At 41.3% G+C, this 14,721-nt stretch overlaps 1 protein-coding gene across 3 annotated transcripts in view; it reads left to right on the plus strand.

Moving 5' to 3' along the window:
- LOC126175151 (myocardin-related transcription factor A-like) overlaps positions 1-14,473 on the plus strand; it is a 113,930-nt gene extending 99,457 nt beyond the window's left edge. For all 3 annotated transcript variants that reach the window (XM_049921716.1, XM_049921717.1, XM_049921718.1), the window contains 2 exons: positions 3,461-3,635; positions 10,476-14,473. In XM_049921716.1, coding sequence (XP_049777673.1) covers positions 3,461-3,635; positions 10,476-11,258 — 958 coding nt within the window. In that variant the 3' untranslated portion in view covers positions 11,259-14,473. The remainder of the gene's footprint in view (positions 1-3,460; positions 3,636-10,475) is intronic.
- Positions 14,474-14,721: the final 248 nt, after the last annotated feature.

Below are 14,721 nucleotides of genomic sequence, written 5' to 3' on the forward strand. Positions count from 1 at the left end.
CATTTTCAGTAAATTGCCAGCAACCATTGAAAACTTGGTTTCAGATAAAGCACAGTTTACAAAGAGTCTGAAAGACATTTTGCTAGGCAACTCCTTCAACTCTATAGACGAATATCTTAACAGGGACTGTTAGACCAGCTTAACTAAAAATGTCTGCTCCATTCCAGTTTTGACAGCACTAGGTCACAACAGCGAAGATCAGGTTGTTGTGTATGATGAAGTTATTAAAAGTGTGTAACTGTGTTTCATTGTGACAGTGTATTAATTTTGTAAATTTGTGACAGTGTATTAATTTTGTAAATTTGTGACAGTGTATTAATTCTGTAAATATTAGCAGTTCCAGTTTAATGTATTCACATATTTTAACAGTTTCCTGACAAATGACCAGGGAAGCGAGTCTTATATTTTAATGTTCTGTGTCTTTTACATTATACATTCTGATATGTTCCACATGCATGAGAATCATCTCATTTTTCTGTCTATGGAATGAAAACTGAATCTAATCTAAGTCTCAGTCCCTTAATGCTTTTTTCCAGATAGTGAGCAATACATGTATAGGTGCGGGTGAATCATGAGCTACTGTGTCAGCACATGCACCAGTTCTGCACTGATTTTGTATGGTTGGGGAAGGAGCCAGTGTGGACATATAGTTACTGCCCCTGCAGACACACCCCTCATTTGACACAGTTCAGAAAATGTCAAGTGAGCTGTGGGTGCCCTATTTGGTGATGAAGAAAATAGGTGGTAAGAAACTTCTGACCCATCGGAGCCATAAAATTGTGTGAAACATACACAAGTTTGTCAAGGACGAGGCTGATCTAAAGCAGCCCATAAATTTGAGATGTGTTCTGTCACGTGTTGCCAAATGTGTGATTGACTAGAGAAACCTACATCACTTATCACACCGAATAAGAACAATCATAGAGAAAAACTGAAAGCAAAGTTGATGATTCATGAGTTATTTGGAATATAATATAAGGCTTCTACAAATTGGTTGCTGAATGCCCAACAATGAGCACTTTACTTACAGTGTTAAAATAAGATAAACAACTGGGAGCTTCTGTGTTCTACAAAGAGAGTCTTGGCTCATGCGTCAAAATACTGGGACTCAGTTATAAAAGAGGTGGCTGAGATTAGAATGAACAGCAACAATTTCAACAGAGACCAGGGCTACACACTGAGTAGGGTGTGGGGGCAGGCTTTGGATGTCAAAAAGAAGGAACATTGGACGCTTAATGCTTGTAGGAGGCAGGAGCGGCAGCTTCAGATGTGGCACTGGCCCTTTGTGCCACCTGACCTCACTCAGCCTCGCGGTGGGCTGGAGCTGACCAACTTGCCTTCCGCGCACGCATCGTTTTGGCCCTTTCTGATTGGTGCCAGCAGCTGTAATTGTTGGTATGTAAGTGGGAAATAGTGGCAGTCCCGGCAGTCAGTGGTTTTACTCCTGACGATGATGGTGGAGCTATCCATCGAAAGCTCGAGAATTTTATTGGAATTGACAGCTCACTTGAAAACCGAGAAGATTTTATCCAGTCATGCCACCATAAAATACTCCGAGGACACATGTGGTTTTCTTTTTATTATGTATGTCATTGGTCTATTTCAACCTTTAATGATTTTCAAGCAATTGAAAACAACATTATAAACAACAACAGCAACAATATTATAAAACAATGTTATAAAAAGGATAAGGATAATTGCTACTCGCCATATAGTGAAGATACTGTGTCACAGATAGACACAACAAAATGAGATTTCATCCAACAGGGCCTTTGTTAAAAATAGACCCCCCGCCCTCCCCCCCCTGTTAAAAATAGACCCCCCCACACACACACACACTCATGCAAATGCTATTCTCGTACACGTGACCACAGTCTCTGGAAGCTGAAACCAGTCTGAAAATGACTAAAAGTTGAAATAGGCCGTCCACATGGATAATAAAAAGAATACAGCCTACCTGGACCATGACTTGATTCTCAAATCTCTTGCACTAGCACCGCTTTAATCAATGTCATGTATTGTTTACGCTTCAGCATATCTTGAGGCTGTTGGAAAACAAGTATTGTTTATGGAGCACTGCCCTTCTCAATTCTTCAAAATAAATCGTGACCTAAATTGTCAAAGCTTCATCTCTAAATGTAAGACGACCCCTATACACTCTAGTGAACAACATAAAAATGTTGACCTCAGCAGCAATAATTTAATCTGCAAGTATAAGACGATCTTATATTTTTTGAATGACGAATATGGGAAAAAAATCTTGTCTTATAATTGGGTAAATACAGTATTTACAAAGTGGAACTATTACCTTATTAAAATAAAAAACTAAAGCAAAATGCCAGTTTTCAGTTCTTTGAGCCCCATCGTGCCGCTGAGCTTTGATGTACAGTGCAAGAACTTTTACAAAAGAAGTACGTTACATTCACATTGGCCGATTCAAATAAATCATAGAAAAAGTTTCGTAGGAAAGGTGAAGAAGAGTGTGCTTCACAGTGCCGTCACATTTTTAAATCAGATGGAGATTATCTTCCAGTGGAACAAACTATTGACACAGTGTACAAACTGATGGTTCTAATAGCCATGAGAACTATGGTGGAAGCAGTGGTGATGCTGAAAATTACTGCCAGACCACTTATACAGATGACACTCACATGTGTGGCCCCAATGGGCATATTTCAGGTGTGTGCTGCCTGACAATGTAATACTTTTGAGATGGGTAGTACGAGCCCTTACACACGTTGTCAGCCCCATGTGGATACTTTTTTCTCCTGATGTGCAGTTTGTAGCACATGCTGCACCTCACTAACTGTAAGCAATTTGTTTGAAATTCTGTCAGTATTAGCAGGACCATACACATTCTTATATCTTTGCTGGATCCTAAGATATAAGGAATGACCAAGATAACAACCTGGTGGAACGTGGGCAGAGGATATAGAAACATGCAAGAGAGACATGGATGGCTATAAATGAAGACAGTATAATGTGTGGAAAAGTCTAGAGGAGGCTGTTATCCAGAAGTGGATGCCAGCCAAGTGGCTATTTTTCCTCCTCCTCCTCCTGCTGCTGCTATGATGATGATATTGATGATGACAATGATAATGATGATGATGATGATTATGATGATGATGATTACAGTCATCAACTGATTTCATCTTTATGAAATTGCTCTTAACATACCACTGATCTGGTTCCAGAATATTGGAATTATTTATTAATACTCATTTCAAGCACTAAAATTCATTAGTTAAAAGTAGATCCCAATATTGCTGACAGTATTTTCATGGTACACCTGACCATGTCAACAGTGGATGTAAATGCTATGATTGTCTGTCCTTAGTCTTTCATTTTTATGCACTGTTTTGTTCTCAGGATCTTTAGAAAATGCTGTGCTAATACAAAGCAGAGGCAGTATTTACACAACTCAACATTTTTCTAAAACTGATGATTTCTCGTTTTACAGGACTGCATCATTACCGAACTTCTTGGGCTCGTTTGTGACACAGCAATCATCTATGGCTGATGGAAGTGTCAAAGTAAGTGTGACACAGGCACCACCTACAGAAGCCACAACAGCCGCTTTCATCATTCCAAAGGTCCCACCGCCACATTATGACGAAGCAACGAAACATATCGAGGTATGTGTTTGCTACAGATCCGAAACTGTACCATCTCTTTTGGTGTCTCTACATATGTGTACGTACTCCACAAGCTGCTGCAGAGCACATGACAGAGTGTACTGTTGCTAACCATTCCCTTCCATTCCCTTTTCTGTTCCACTAGAAAATGGAGCACAGGAAATCTTATTGCCTGTCGGCCAGTGTATGAGCTGTAACCTCTATTATTTTGTCCCTGTTATCCTTTTGTGAGGTGAATTTCAGAGGCAGTATAATCATTCTGTAGTCTGCTGCAAATGCTGATTCTTTAAACGTTCATAATACCGTTTTATAACACTCTAGTACCGTTTGAATCAACTTGTAACAAATCTAGCAGCATGCCTCTGAACTGCTTCAGTGTGTTCCACTTCAATCCAACCTGGTCAGATCTGCACAACGTTCTGTACCTGGTCTTCTCTATAGAAACACTACATTTTTCCAGAATACTCCCTATAAAATATAGTTAGCCATTTTCCATTCCTACAACTGACCTTATGTGCCTGTCCCATTTCCTGTCATTTTGATACTTTACACCTAGATATTTAACTGAGCAACATACTGTTCATACTGTATTTGCTCATTGGATGAATGTTTCTATTACATCAACTTACATTTATCCGCATTCAAACTGGGCTGCCAGTCATTGAGCCAAATATAAATTCTATCCAGGTCTTCCTGAGGCTCCTCTGCAGTAACTCGGTGGTACACAACAGCTTCAGCAGCAAACAGTCCCATGATGCTGCACACCCTGGCTGGCCAACTGGCTCCTTTCACTAGAAGGGGCACAGATGCATTTGCAGTAATGGGAAAAGTTGGAGGTTTACTTGCTTTAGTGTTGAATTATGGCTTGTGTCCATAAGACCACAGATTTAAACCTGGGACACCTAGCATTTATGTCAGTCGGATGTAACAACCACAATCGAGTCCAGATCCAAAGGCACGATCGTCAGTGAAGTACAGGTCTTAGAACGGAAAGGATATTTGTTATGACATCAGTGTGAAGCCAGAACAGACCTGACCTCCTGGTCACACACTGCAGCTGTTTGTTATACAAACACAGGTTATTCCAGAATGCTGATATTTATACAAACATCAACAATTCAAGAATATACCAACATTACAAACATAATATATTTCAAGAAACTTTCAGCAATGGTAAATACTAAATAACAAATAATTTCTGGCAGATGCATTCCAACTGTCCTCCCACAGCATGCCAGCTAGCAAGCTAACCGCAGTGCTGTGCTGCAGGTGTTAGCTCACAAGAGTTTTGTCCTGCGGCATTTGGGAGTACACTATCTGTCACATTATTAGCAATACTTGGATGCATTCATTGACAGCAAGCTGCAGATCTTTTAGATTACAAAATATAACTTTTATACAGAGTGCAGCGTGGGAACTTCATTATTTGAAACACTCGGCACACAGTGGCCGTTACTCATTGCTGCATGGGTTTCAGTTCAATCAAAAGTGTGAGACTTAATGTTTTCTTTAAGGTTAGTGTAGTAGCGATCGTGCAATGGGCAAGAGAGGAGTGCGCGTTCACCATTGTGGCCTACTTTTCGAATGGACATTCCGTCTTCAGAATTCAGTGTGCCTTCAGGAAACAGTTCAACATAGTGCCTGCAGGTCGTGTTCCTGATAAGAAATCAATTGTTATGTGGGCAGACACCTTTATGGATATCGGAAGTGTGCAGGAAAAGAAACCAGGACCTTCAAGAACCACCAGACTGCCTGAAAACATTGAGAGGGTACGTATGTCGATTTTGAATTCCCCCAAGCGATCTGCACGCATACGTGCAGCTACCCCTGCAGTTTCTGAACACACAGTGAGACACATTCTTCATGATGAGTTGAAATTTCATCTGCATAAACTGCCTGTGGTGCACACACTTCATGCACGTGATTTTGTTTCACGAAAAAATGTGTGTGAAGCGTTGATCGACGAGCTGCCTCGTGACGCCTTAGTGTTCTTCAGCAATGAGGCACTTTTTCATTTGTCTGGCTGCATGAATAAACAGAATACACAGTACTAGAGTGGCACAAACTCCTGAGAACATCATGAGCAGCCCCTGAATACTGAACATGTGACTATTTGGTGTGCACTGTCTAAAGATGGCATTATTGGCCCACGGTTTTTCGAAGAGAGCGATAAGGCAGTGAGCATTATGTTCAGATGATTGAACAGTTGTTACTTCCAGAACTTGAAGAAATGGATGTGGATGATGTCTGGTTCCAACAAGATGGCACCACGGCACACATGGCACGAACATCGATGACCGTGTTGCGCAAATTCTTCTCCGATCATCTCACCTCTTTGAGGGGTGATCTCCAGCGGCCAGCACGCTCATCGGATTCAGCGCCGTGGACTTTTTCTTATGGGGATGTCTTAAATCTTTGGCGTATACCAATTGTCCACAGACGCTGGCTGAGCTACAGAACAATATTTGTGTTGCTATTGCCGACATCGACAGAGATGTCTTGGAAAAAGTGGACTGAAACTTCAGATTTCGACTCTTCAAATGCATTGAGCAGAACGGAGGCCGCATTCAAGATATCATTTTCATAACTTAATGGAACAAAACTTTAGATGTTACTCTTTGGAAATAAAAAATAATTAAAATGATGCATCTAATACTTTCTGATTTATGATTTTTTTTAAAATAAGGAAGTCCCTGTGCCGCATCCTGTAGTATGAAAGTTCTAGTAGAATGTAAATACTTTAAGAGTAAAGGGAACCCATTCACCGAAAGGCACAAGTCTTCAGTCAGCAACAGGTACACACACAAAAGAAAAGAGAGAAAACTTGCTAGATTTTGGGAGTCCCAGCACTGCAGCCTTGCAGGTGAACTAGGGTATTGTGGGGGTTGTGCTGGAGAGGGTGGGTAGAGGGAGGGAGGTGCAGAAAGCAGGGAGTGGGTAACTAACAGCTCAGGGGGAGGCAGTCAGTTTGTTGGCTAGGAATGTGAGAGGGAGGGATGGCAGGTGCACAGGCCAGACACATGATGCACGGGTGTTGGAGCTGGTGGGTAGTGGCACACAGTGAAGCTGATGTGGAGAAGTGAATTGGGAGGGTATGGTGAGACAGAGAAAAGGGAAACTAGTGTGTGGAGGGTATGGGGATGATGGGGTAATGGAGATTGAGGCCTGGAGGGTTACGGGAGCAAAGGATGTGTTGCAAGTCCCATCTGTTTAATTCAGAAAAGCTGATGCTGAAAGTAATGATCTGGGTGGTCCAGGTTATGAATCAGCCATTGAAATCAACCATGTTGTGCTCCGCTATATGTTATGCTACCTTTGTGGTCAACTTTGTCACTGTTTGGTGATGGCCATTAATTCTGGTGGACATAAAAAGCAGTGCAGTGATTGCAGCACAGTTGGCTGCTTTTGCAGATGGCCCTGCCACTGATGGGATAGGATAAACCTGAAAGAACTGTAGTGCTGGGTGGATGGCTTCTACAGGTCTTGCACCTGGATGACACCGGTGGCAAGGGATTGGGATTGGGAGTGGAATAGGGGCACACCAGGATGTTGAGTAGGTTGGGTGAGTGACAGAACATAACTTTAGGAGCGGTTGTAGGAATCTTGGGTAGGATGTCCCTCATTTCAGGGCATGATGTATAGATAACGCCTTAGTGAATGGTATGGTTTAGTTGTTCTAGTCCGGGGTGATAGATAAAGCCTTGGTGAAGGGTGTGGTTCAGTTGTTCCTGTCCATGGTGATACTGGGTGACAAGAGGGGCGCTCCTTCCTTGGTGATTCTTGGGTGTGGGAGGATATGGCACAAGAAATCCATTTGTGGACTAGGTTTCGGGGAGTAGTGCTCGCCAGTGAAGCTGGTATGTGAAATTCAGCTTACTAGGCAAGGGAATCCTCATTGCTGTAAATCCGTCGTCCACAGGTGGCCAGACTGTATTGGAGGGATTTTTTTGTGTAGCTGTCAAAATGCAGGTACTGTTGATGATTATTGGGTTTAATTAGGGTATCTTGGCCCCAAGTCCAGATCACAAAGATATCATCAATGCGCCTGAACTAGACAAGGTGCTTAGGGTTTTGGGAGGCTAGGAAGGCTTCCTCAAGAGGCCTCAAAAGATGTTGCTGAAGGCAATGGCTTTTGTTCACAGTTTCCGATCACTATCAGCTGTGCTCATGGCCATCTAGGAAGAATGCACACCACTTGGAGACATTGCTAGGGTCCATACAGTCATCCCCATCCACGCCACACGTGCCCCTGTGAATTTTACTTGGTTTATGCCCTTTGGCCCAGAAATATCTAACTATACTTCGCTGCTCTTCACAAGTTGATGACAGTGACATGTATGCCATGTATGTATCGAAGTTCAGGCTTCTGTTGCTAAGAGCTGCACATGAAAACAAAATACCCTCTGTTTTATTGCACAAACTTCGAACAATATCACTGTGAAATTTCAACATTCCAGCTGCAATAGCAAGGGGGGGGGGGGGGGGGATTATTGTGTGTCACTTTCCAATTCCCTCTCGTATTCAGACAGCAGGCCTTCCGTCATCTTCAGGTGATACCCATAGAATGAGCATCTTTGCTGCATTGCTCTGCTGCCCTTCCTTTACTACCGTGGAGGTATTGTTATGACATTGCATACTTGGATGTCAGTTGCCCCAAAGCTTACATTCTGGTGTAAGTGTTTTGACCAAAAATGCCAGCTTGCTTCATTCTGATTGTAGTCTAAAGTGTAAAGGAGTCACATTTCATTGTGAGGTAACTTGCGAGTTGTGGCACCATGGAAATATTATATGTTCGGAATTGGGGCGGCCGCACAGGATGCTCGTCAAAGCCGGGGCCCGGCAACAAACACGTGGTGGCAAACATTAGCAGGACGAGAGGGGTAGCCCCTGCACATGGTCCAGCTGCATGGCTGAGAATTTTGCTGTGACGAGGACAGTGCTTTGTGTTGATGAAGGAGACACGCTGGGAGTGCCAAAGATGGCGGACTTTGTGAAGCCTTAATGGCAGACATTTCACAGTTCATACAGAAATTAGTAGTAGCCAGATGAATCACGATACCTCAAAAAGAAACATTTTTCTGTTCCCAGCAACAAAATCTTCACTGAAAAGAACAAGACATGAGACAACTGAAATTGTGAAAGAAAAAGCAACTGAGATGATGAGCATGCTATCGGAAGAGAACTTCAAACACAGCTTTGAGCAGAGCAAAATTTACAAGGAGCAGTATAAATGTAGTAGAGAGGAATATTTTGAAGGGGATAATGTAAAACTTCTGAAGAAGTAAAAATAAAGAATGTTATATATTTCAGCCATGCCTTGTACATAGCACACCATCATTTTGTGAAGAATAATGGCAACTGGAGCTGTGGAGAAACAAATCAGTGTGGCTTTTCTGCACACACAGTGTTCCACGGTGTAGTCTGCTGTGCACTTGACTAGGATGTCCAAAAACTGGAGTTCACCACTCTCCTACACATTAGTAGCGAATCTGATACTGTAGGCACAGAGATTCCAGATGTTGGAAAAACTACTAAAGCCTTTCACTCAGCTGTGGCTACATACAAATTTGTGGTCACCATATTTGAATATGTAAATGTTTGCATCTGGCTGGACATCGGAGAACAATACAGACAGTTGATTCACCAGGAAAGCTGAAGATCACGCGTCTGCCCTTTGACCTTGTAGCTTCCCATTTGTAGCACTGCCTAGCATGCTGTAGGAAAGAACTCAGCTTCTTTGTGGAGAAATAAATGATGTGCATTCTCCTCACATAGTAAAAAAGTAAAGCAGTCGTCAATCTGAAGATTTTTTCGAACACCACATTGCTGTACTAGGCACAGTCCTGGTGGAGATAGTATGCTGTTGCCTTCCTATACTCAGAGATGAATACTTTTAAAAATTATACCAGTATTTTGTTTAATTGTGCTGCTATGTAATGAATTATCTTAATGTTTGTGAGTTGACTGTAGCTGAGTGTGGCTCTAAGCCATTTTACCTGCTCGTACTAACTTATTGTTTAATATTTCCATTGTATGTGAATCACTATGTGCCTCACTTATTTCCAACACTTTATTTACTGTGTAGTATAATGTGTTCAAGATTCTAGGCAGCACCAGCTCCACATGTTGCTGTGCTACCTGCTAGTTTATGGTCACGGCTAAGTTGAAACGACGAGCCAGTTACCTGCTGTCGTCGCGGATACTTCCTCCTCCTAGTCTTGTGCCAGGCAGGAGAAATCAAGTTTTGCAAGTGACTCCATTAATTACAAGTAACTCCGTGTTACTGTCACCTCCACCCCTAGAGGTTACATGTCATTTGGACTGCTACCAGTCACCCTACTGACCAGGAAAAAAATTAATTCCACCATAATTTTGTCCACTTCTTATTATTTTTACTTTCACATGCAAATCTCACCCCAAAGTGTGCAAGGGAGTGTCTTACCTTATCTCCAGCAGTACTTTTTCCACACAATAAGTCATATCTGTACCATGTTTTGTTGAAATTACTCTAGACATTCCAAAAATTTGCAGTGCACCTCATGTGTACACACATATATTCTCTCTCTCTCTCTCTCTCTCTCTCTTTCTCTCTGATTGATTAACATAAAAAGTAAATGTTTTGTCCCACCTGATTTACTACACTGTCTGTTGAAATTCAATGATATCAAATTTTGATAAAAATATTGGCAGCTTCATCAGTTGAGCAGAGGTGTGTGTGTGTGTGTGTGTGTGTGTGTGTGTGTGTGTGTGTGGTGTTTTATTCTCTTATTATACTTTATGCGATAGTCGTAATGTTTTGGAGGACTGTCAATAAAATGAATTCTGAATGTATTGGTACAGGATGAGCACCAGGCTGCCAAGCAGAGGCACGTGAAGAGCCAGATTGTGGATGACGTGTTGGAGATACTCATCAAGAATGGAGAGCTGCCCCCTAGTGCGGCCCAGGACCCGGCCACGCCAACTTCGGGACCTGCCGGAGCCTCTTCAGAGCCCCCCCAGTTCCTTTCTGTTATCGACACAGCTTCACCTCCACCACCACCTCCACCCCCGCCACCACCGCCACCGCCTCCGCCACCACCTCCACTGCCGCACGTGTCCGGTGATGCGGCAGACTTCCGTGACGAAGATCTGGATTTCCTGCTGGAGGAAGTGGCGAGGCCCTCAGGTGTCGTGGACTCGGATGGTGTGGAAGCTGACCTGGGCCTGGCCCTTGACTTGAGTGTCCTCGATCCTACAGACTTTGGCGCACTCGATTCCGATGCTGAGATGGAGGTGGCTCACCCTCCAGATGCCGGGTCCATTTCTTCAGCCGTCCCAACTGCCGACGAGCTCATGGATGTAGACGTCCCGGTGGACATGGACGTGACCGATGTGGACTGGTTGGATGGTCTAGTGCCACCTGCACCTGCCGATACAGACGTCCCGTCACCGCCACACGTCCCGACTCCCGTCACCACACTTTTCCCGGGTCCCTCGACTGTGTGCGGGAGCACAGGGTACGATCCGCTGCTGTCGGATACGCGGGACCCGTTTGACCTGTTTGGGACGGAGGATGTGGACTTCAGAGTCACGGGCGAGCTTGGATCAAACCTGTCGTGGGACCGCCTCGACTTTGCCACGTAATCGTTGCGCAGATAATACCGTAGTCTGCTAGCTGCAAAACAAAATACCACAGTAATTTGGCAATATTGGATGGTGTCTAAATTGTTAAATTATTTTCTTGTTCTGTGCCACTAGATTGTAGGTTGAGGTTTGAAAGTGTTTGAATTTGTTCTTTTTCCCAGAGCTTCCCAGTTTGTCATATGCTCTCCCCTTGCCTGTACCAATTTCCCATGTTTGTATGATGGCAGGAATGTGTGGTGCCTAAGCCATTGTGATTTGTAGGTGCATTTGATTTGACAGAAGATTCCTGAGTAAGTGGGTGCAACAGTAGAAGGTGCCTAAACATTTTTTTCAGGCTGTTGAGACTGAAGTGCAGTGACAGTGGATGTTATTTCTTGATCAGTGTGGCGAAATTTGGGTGGTAAAGATGTTTTTGTGCTTCACATGTTCCTGCACAATGTGTGTTAAGTAGATTATCAGTGTATAGAACAATTGTGGAGCAATTGAGACTTTTTGTGTACTTAACATGTTGATATAGAAGTAGCAGTGTTACAACTACTGCTGCCCATGTAAAGCGTTGTGTGCACTTTGCGTTACTTGTTATTTTTAATTTTTTTGTATTTGTTGAAGGTGCAAGCTTGTGTGTGTGTGTGTGTGTGTGTGTGTGTGTGTGTGTGCGCGCGTGCGCGTATCCACATACGGTAGTACTTGTGTGCACATCTGTATGCATAAGGTTGAACATATCCAAATGTTTGTTTTGTAATACTGTAAACAACCGTAATATCGTGTGTTCCTATTTGTAAATGAATTTGGTGCTTATTGTACAGTGTGTATGTGCAAATATGGTAGAAGAAATTAGCCTCATGGCATTTAAAATGTGCTCACTTTTCTATAAATGTGACTATTTCATAAATATGAAATATTATTTAGTATTTATTCTTTATGACCAAGTCACGGATAAAGATATATATAAATCTTACTCCAGTCTGTTACCCTGATTGGAGTGTGTATATCAATGAAAGCTGAAAAAATTGTTGGGTTATGCAGATTTATTTCTGAATATGTTGTGTGTTAGTTTTGCAAGTGAGAGTGAAATAACAAATGTTCACTGATAGCGGTTTTCAAGTGTAATGCTATTTATATTCTCGTGTTGCCATTCTAAAAGCCTTTGTGATCCAAGTACAGCGGCTGTCTCAATCACAGTTTCTTCACAAATGCGCAGCAGAATTTCTTCACACTCAGCTCTGCCATGTGCCGAAGCAAACGGCATTTGGAAGCCATTACGAGAAAATAAGTGTCGCCATCTGTGAGTGACTTGAGTTCAGCAGTACTTTATATATATACATACGTATATATGTATATACATACACACACAGCTCTGTGGCATGTACTGGTTGCATTCCTAATGCAAGAGCATTGCTCACATTATAATTTTTTAATCAAGATGGAAACTTAACTCTGCGTTGTGATGCTGTCTTGATACATACTTAATGTTTCCTGTGGTTTTTAGTGACATTCCATGTAAAAAAAAAATTAAAGTTGTTTTCCCCAGGCCTAGTTTCCTTCATTCTATCATTTAAAATGTGTGTCAGTAGGGACAGACTGTGGACAAATTACAAATCCTGCTATACAATTTATAAAGTATTTCTGCAAAATACTACTTTGTTTACTACATCCATTATTTTTATTTGTCAAGTTTTATGAAATGTATCTTCGAGTGACACTCACCCTCTTTATTGTTACATTTTCAGTGTTATATTTTTAAGAATTTGACAGCAACTTCATTCACTGAAGTGTGCTTGTGTAGTTCCATTGCATGACTAATTAAATCCAAACCATTCGTTACACATTCCAGAAAGTCTGAACATATCCAGAAAAGGATTGTAGGGTCTGCATGGAGACACATGATGTGGACCAATTTTAGGGCAATATTGCAGCCTGTACGTTAATTTTGGATTTGTCCAAATCATCTCAAATTTTTATTTGTTTCCGACTATCAAAAATATTCTGTCATGCTAATATACTACAAAGTGTGCCATGTCGTCAGTCTGTCCAAAAATGTGTGTTGAGAAGAGCAGTTGTATTCATTTGTAGACAACAACTCTTAAAAAGTGAAAGAAAGTAAGTCCAGTTACATGGGGAAAGAATTCTTGTGATGCAGACTAGCTAGTTTTGATTCAATACAATTATCTGGGCTTCCTGTGTTTAATGTTCCTGAGGAATGATATGTTGGGATGCAGTTCTCACGGTCACAAAGACTGGATGGTGACAATGTATACACACAGAAGTGAACAATACATTTCCCACAAACTAGTGGCATAGTTCATATCTTTTCAGTTTTTATTTTTTTAAATTTAGAGACTATAGGTAATAGAGAATTTTCACATGCAAGCTCACCATTTGGTCATGAAAGATTTCACATTATTCATTTTTATTTTTGTGATTCTTCAGCATGTGTATTTGCCTTTACTTCTGTGATTAGCTTTTTACAATGTGTTGGCTATGTCAGTATGTTTGTTCATTTGTAAAAGAACAGGGAAAACTGACTTTATTATTTTCTTTTTTTCCCTTTCAAAATCCACAGCTAATGTATTCTTAACATGTAGTTAAGTGCTAACTACAAAGTTAGTTGTACAGAATGGTCTGCGAGAATCACTTTTATGTTTCCCTCACCCTTAATTAGACCATTCAGTTTCACAAAGTACTTTTGCAACATTAGCAGATTGGTTTGAGACTGTCTGAACAGACTTGAAGCACAAAATATAAATTTGTGGACTGCATATTTTCAGTATCCAAATTTTTGAATTGGGACCATGCAGAGGAGTTAAGACAGAGTTGTTATTTAAAATGTTCTTTATTTCAGTGCTTGAAAAAAGCTTTATTTATGGATATAGTGTGGTGTGATGAAATAGTTGCAGATTAGAGTTTATTTTCAGTAAGTAGCTGTGAGAATGTGAAGAGAAGTCGAATGTGTGATACCCATTTTCTGAGTGAGGAGTATGTTCGGGTTTCACAATTTTTCCAGTAAATTTGCTTTAGATTACTGCATACTTTTTTGTTTTTTCTCCTTCTCCTGGCAAGAAGTTACAACTAACTCTTGCCTCGTAGGAGGAGACTGGGCTGATTTCTTTCCTTTATACAATACATATGTTTTTAAAATGTAAATATGTTAATATTAATAACCCTTGTAACTAGGGTTCATTATGGTCAGTTCAAATAAAACTGTGTATTGATTTGGTCTGCTTTTCATTTGTGGTTTCAGTTATTTCATGTAAGCTGTAACCTATTGATTTTTAATAATGCTGAATGTTCACCACGAACTTCTATTATTTACAGCACACACATTTATTTATAAACTGTTATTTATTTTTTCCATCTTAGAAATGCTGTAATTTAAGACTGTTTTACACTACTTACATTTCACTTTTATTTACAAAGAATCATCAGTGATCATTGATGTTCATTGCTCTCTTTTAATGTTCTG

The sequence above is a fragment of the Schistocerca cancellata genome, chromosome 3, assembly GCF_023864275.1.
Source record: "Schistocerca cancellata isolate TAMUIC-IGC-003103 chromosome 3, iqSchCanc2.1, whole genome shotgun sequence".
NCBI classification, from domain to species: Eukaryota; Metazoa; Arthropoda; class Insecta; order Orthoptera; family Acrididae; genus Schistocerca; species Schistocerca cancellata.